Below are 5,796 nucleotides of genomic sequence, written 5' to 3'. Positions count from 1 at the left end.
GACTCCACCCAAATATATAGATTCTCCCAGCAGGCCAAGGGGCCCAAGAAGATCCCTGCCCATTGGGGAAAAAACAAATCACACCCCATCTATTCCTAATCTGTCCTTGCAATGCCACCTAGTGACAGAAGAGAGAAGTGCAGCAATTCCAGAATTAGGGTGAAATCAATTGGCCGAGGCAACTACACCTGGCAGGTAAATTTTCTAGCAGCCCGGCCTAAACAATGGGGGCAATTCCCTCCTCCAGGGGGCTCCTCCTCTAATCTGTAGGATTGCTGGAACCTGTGGTGCTTCTGTGAGGTCTAAATGTTTGGGGTGAACTTACCGCCACTTGTCTGGTCTCGTCCTTCACCCCTTGGAGGACCTTCTCTGGGCTGAGGGGGGTCAGCGGAGGTTTCCACCTTGTGGGATCTTCTGATTGGTGCCGAGGGTTTGGAAAGTTCTGGATTTGAGGCCACCTTGGCATTGTGGCTCCCGGGGGGGTAAAAGTTCTGAGGAGGAAGAAGATGATCTCCAGACCCTGCAGGAGGAACCACGACACCCCATGGAGGCCGAGGAGAGTTCAAGTCAACCTCCACAAAGTCTGACTGAGCGGGCAATGGAGGCACGACGGCCTGAAGCTTCACTGCAGGATAGAAATGACAGACAATAATTTCCTGTAATATCCATTAAAGCGGGTTTCACCCGAAATATAAATTTACATTAGATTGGGCCGAATTACGGGAAGCAGAATTACGGGAAGCAGAATTACGGGAAGCAGAATCACGGGAAGCAGAATCGGGCGTTTGATTAAAATCGAAGCCGTGCTTCCCGCTTCAGAGATCGATCTTCTCCGCCGCTTCCGGGTACGGGCTGCGGGACTGGGCGTTCCTATTTGATTGACAGCCTTCCGACGGTCGCATACATCGCGTCACCAGTTGCCGAACGTCGGTGCTGCTCTATACGGCGCCTGCGCACCGACGTTCGGCTACTTTCGGCAACTCGTGACGCTCTGTATGCGACGGTCGGAAGGCTGTAAATCAAATAGGAACGCCCAGTCCCGCAGCCCATTCCCCGGAAGCGGCGGAGAAGATCGCTCTCTAAAAAGGTAAGTACGGCATTCATTCAAAACGCCCGATTCTGCTTCCCGTAATTCGGCCCAATCTAATGTTAGAAATGGATATTTTGGGGGAACCTCCAATCATTGCATATTAATCACCCACACAAAACACATTGTATTCTTCTGAGGAAATATGTTTTTCATACTTTGGAATTGTGGCCATATCTTCGGTCCAGCCTTGTAGCTCTGCATAAGAGTCAGCAGGGGAGCGATACATCAGCTTTCCACAAGAACGCGTCCCCCGGAACCCTTTAGACATGCATGTTCCAGGTAAGGGAGAGGCCACTGGATGGTAGAGACTTTGCCTGTCAAGTCTTCCCCATCAGTTGATTGCTTTTCCAGAAGCAGATCTGAGAATGTAATCTATCTACTAATCCACAGATAAAAGTCTTCACCATCCAGCGAATCGCAGGGAGGAACATGCTTGTCCAAATGGCTTCTGGGGATGTGTTCTTTCACTCACTCACAGACATAAAGGAAATGGATAGAGATGGGGCCCCTGGGGCCCTTCCAAGGGATTTATGGGGAATGAGAACCTCTAGAGAGGACTTCACAGCCGCGGAATTTCTGCGATTCGCTTCACGCCCAATCAAAACTTCCGAATAATTTTTCACTATTCGGAAATTCAAACGTATCCGAATTACAATCGTAACAAATCCGAAGAAACAAAAACGAAAAATTCAAATAAAATAGAAAATTTGACTGAATTCAGAAAATTAGAATAAAAATTCAAACAAATAAATCATTTCTCCAAGGAATGGAAACAAGACAACATGTTCTGCACATGGAATATTTCCTCCACCTGAAGTGATACTTGGGCCCCTTTCACACTGGGGCCTCATCTGTGCTGGTAAAGCGCCGCTAAGACCGCAACCTTTTGGGGCGTTTTCGCAGTGCGTCAGTGTGAAAGGGCGAGGCGTTATTACAGCGCTTTCAATGGAGAGCGGCGTTTTTTTTCAGCGCCCAAAAGCTGCTCCAAAGATGCTGCTTGCTGGACTCCGTGTGAAAGGGTCCATTGAGATGCATGGAGAGCGTTTTATGAGCGCCATTTTTAACGATAAAACGCTTCAGTGTGAAAGGGGTCTAAAGGTTTGAATAAAAAAATAAAATAACAGACATGTCATTTTTACCTCCACTGTGCAGTTGGTTTTGCACAGTGGCCCCGATCCTCCTCTTCTGGGGTCCCTCGGCGGCTGTCTCGGCTCCTTCCTGGGGCGCGCTCCCAAGTCCAGCATTTGTGTCCATACACGCTGAGTGTATGACTCGGCCCCCCCCCCCCTCAGCACATGCGTCGTTGGATTTGATTGACAGCAGCGGGAGCCAATGGCTGCGCTGCAATCAATCTATCCAATGAAGAGCCGAGATCCAGCGCGTTCGACGCGGGACTTTCCAGGGCTCAGGTAAGTAAAATGGGGGGGGGGGGGGCGGTAATTATCAGATGCATAGGAGGACACGAGGGTTTACAACCCCCTCCCCCGACCCAACCTCCCCTCCCCCTCTACAGATGCACACTTACCTGAACCTGGTGGCCGCGGCTCCTCTATTTACATCCAGAGCCACAAATCTCCCTGCACCGCCTCATAGACTTCTATAGGGATGGTCTCTCAGGAGCGCACTGCGCATGCGCGGCCCGGAGAGCGCTGAATGTACAGAGAAGAACCGCAGCGAGTGGAGGGGGAGGGGCAAATCAGACAAATGTACTTGGCCTGGGCGTGTCCAGCCATCCATAATAATAATAGGAGTTTCTGGTCCTACCTGGGGAGGCGGGAGGCACGTGGCGCGGGGTCTCCTCCATCTTGCTTCACACCTGTATTGGGGGGAGAGAAAGGATGACCATGAATAGAATATACAAGAACGGGATTCATGATCCCCGGAGATCCCGCCATGGAGGTCCTTGTTCTGCACTTCCTGTTATATGGTCCCTCCCCCGGTGGCTGTGCAGACACACATTGGGCAGTTTTGGTCGATCGTTTGTCTCCATCAGTGAGCCGGAGCAACGATCTGCCGCTGACGGAGACAGGAAGTGTCTGAAAGAGGCTGCAGGAGATCAGCAAGACAGGAAAAGGAAAGATTTACATTCAACAAAAATCTGAGGAAAGTGACAAGCGCCGGAGAACCAATCACAGAACCCGGCAGAGACGCTATCAGGTTCAGGAGAAGATAAAACAACAACAACGTCTCACAGTGTGGGGGGGGGGCTCCGATCAGAGACTGCAGACATGATACAGGAGATGATCAGAGACTGCAGACATAGTACAGGAGATGATCAGAGACTGCAGACACAATACAGGAGATGATCAGAGACTGCAGACACAATACAGGAGATGATCAGAGACTGCAGACATAATACAGGAGATGATCAGAGACTGCAGACATGATACAGGAGATGGTCAGAGACTGCAGACATGATACAGGAGATGATCAGAGACTGCAGACATGATACAGGAGACAGTCAGAGACTGCAGACATAGTATAGGAGATGATCAGAGACTGCAGACATAATACAGGAGATGATCAGAGACTGCAGACATAATACAGGAGATGGTCAGAGACTGCAGACATAATACAGGAGATGGTCAGAGACTGCAGACATAATACAGGAGATGGTCAGAGACTGCAGACATAATACAGGAGATGATCAGAGACTGCAGACATAGTACAAGAGATGGTCAGAGACTGCAGACATAATACATTAGATGATCAGAGATTGCAGACATAATACAGGAGATGGTCAGAGACTGCAGACACAATACAGGAGATGGTCAGAGACTGCAGACATAGTACAGGAGATGATCAGAGACTGCAGACATAATACAGGAGATGATCAGAGACTGCAGACACAATACAGGAGATGATCAGAGACTGCAGACACAATACAGGAGATGATCAGAGACTGCAGACACAATACAGGAGATGATCAGAGACTGCAGACACAATACAGGAGATGATCAGAGACTGCAGACACAATACAGGAGATGATCAGAGACTGCAGACACAATACAGGAGATGATCAGAGACTGCAGACATAATACAGGAGATGATCAGAGACTGCAGACATGATACAGGAGATGATCAGAGACTGCAGACATAGTACAGGAGATGGTCAGAGACTGCAGACACAATACAGGAGATGATCAGAGACTGCAGACATAGTACAGGAGATGATCAGAGACTGCAGACATGATACAGGAGATGGTCAGAGACTGCAGACATGATACAGGAGATGGTCAGAGACTGCAGACATGATACAGGAGATGGTCAGAGACTGCAGACATGATACAGGAGATGGTCAGAGACTGCAGACATGATACAGGAGAGGATCAAAAACTGCAGACATAGTACAGGAGATGATCAGAGACTGCAGACATAGTACAGGAGATGATCAGAGACTGCAGACATAGTACAGGAGATGATCAGAGACTGCAGACATAGTACAGGAGATGATCAGAGACTGCAGACATGATACAGGAGATGATCAGAGACTGCAGACATGATACAGGAGATGATCAGAGACTGCAGACATAGTACAGGAGATGATCAGAGACTGCAGACATGATACAGGAGATGATCAGAGACTGCAGACATGATACAGGAGAGGATCAAAAACTGCAGACATAGTACAGGAGATGGTCAGAGACTGCAGACATGATACAGGAGATGGTCAGAGACTGCAGACATGATACAGGAGATGATCAGAGACTGCAGACATGATACAGGAGATGATCAGAGACTGCAGACATGATACAGGAGATGATCAGAGACTGCAGACATGATACAGGAGATGATCAGAGACTGCAGACATGATACAGGAGATGATCAGAGACTGCAGACATAGTACAGGAGATGGTCAGAGACTGCAGACATAGTACAGGAGATGGTCAGAGACTGCAGACATAGTACAGGAGATGATCAGAGACTGCAGACATAGTACAGGAGATGGTCAGAGACTGCAGACATAGTACAGGAGATGATACCAACAGAGTTTCAGTGAGGAAGAAAAACCGTCTTCATTGTACCAATCAGAGCGCCATAGACAGAGGACGGATCTCCTCCAATCAGAGCCGGTACTGACCTGTGTCCGGCCGGAGAACAGACACAAGGCTGCAGGTAACAACAAGCAATAAAAGGAAGATTTTAGGATCTCACGGCGGCCATCTTTGGGTCAGACCTCTAGGTCAGGTGATCAGATCTGGTCACATGACTCTGGACAGGTGAAGGAAGCACTAACCCCTTACATGCCGGAATCTTCCATCACACACCTGAAGCCGGGGGGGGGGGGTGATTAGTCCGGAATGAAGATCTGAAGGTTTCAGTTCTGTGTCCGGGTTTTGCTAGAAGCCTGGCTGAATATACAGGTGGGGGGGGGGTCATTATATAGTCAGGTGTGGGGGGTCATTATATACACAGGTGTGGGGGGGTCATTATATAGTCAGGTGTGGGGGGTCATTATATACACAGGTGTGGGGGGGTCATTATATAGTCAGGTGGGGGGGGTCATTATATACTCAGGTGTGGGGGGTCATTATATAGTCAGGTTTGGGGGGTCATTATATAGTCAGGTGTGGGGGGTCATTATATACACAGGTGTGGGGGGGTCATTATATAGTCAGGTGTGGGGGGTCATTATATACACAGGTGTGGGGGGGGTCATTATATAGTCAGGTGTGGGGGGTCATTATATACACAGGTGTGGGGGG

General features: G+C 49.1%; 1 protein-coding gene across 1 annotated transcript; it reads right to left on the bottom strand.

Moving 5' to 3' along the window:
- Nucleotides 1-161: 161 nt before the first annotated feature.
- LOC120946276 (splicing factor, proline- and glutamine-rich-like) lies at nt 162-3,281 on the bottom strand. Its single transcript, XM_040361104.1, has 2 exons — nt 2,855-3,281; nt 162-625 (listed from the first exon to the last, which is right to left on the bottom strand). Exons 1-2 carry the CDS (start codon nt 2,892-2,894, stop codon nt 303-305), a joined length of 363 nt encoding a protein of 120 aa, XP_040217038.1. The 5' UTR covers nt 2,895-3,281; the 3' UTR covers nt 162-302.
- Nucleotides 3,282-5,796: the final 2,515 nt, after the last annotated feature.

This window comes from Rana temporaria, chromosome 7 (genome assembly GCF_905171775.1).
Source record: "Rana temporaria chromosome 7, aRanTem1.1, whole genome shotgun sequence".
Taxonomy (NCBI): domain Eukaryota; kingdom Metazoa; phylum Chordata; class Amphibia; order Anura; family Ranidae; genus Rana; species Rana temporaria.
This window is presented reverse-complemented; position numbering and strand designations above follow the sequence as displayed.

Excerpts from the sequence above, each read along its gene's own strand:
- LOC120946276 (XM_040361104.1), bottom strand. The coding sequence starts at position 2,894 with ATGGAGGAGACCCCGCGCCACGTGCCTCCCGCCTCCCCAG. Across the intron at positions 626-2,854 it reads CGTGCCTCCCGCCTCCCCAG|TGAAGCTTCAGGCCGTCGTG; the intron begins GTAGGACCAGAA and ends TCTATCCTGCAG.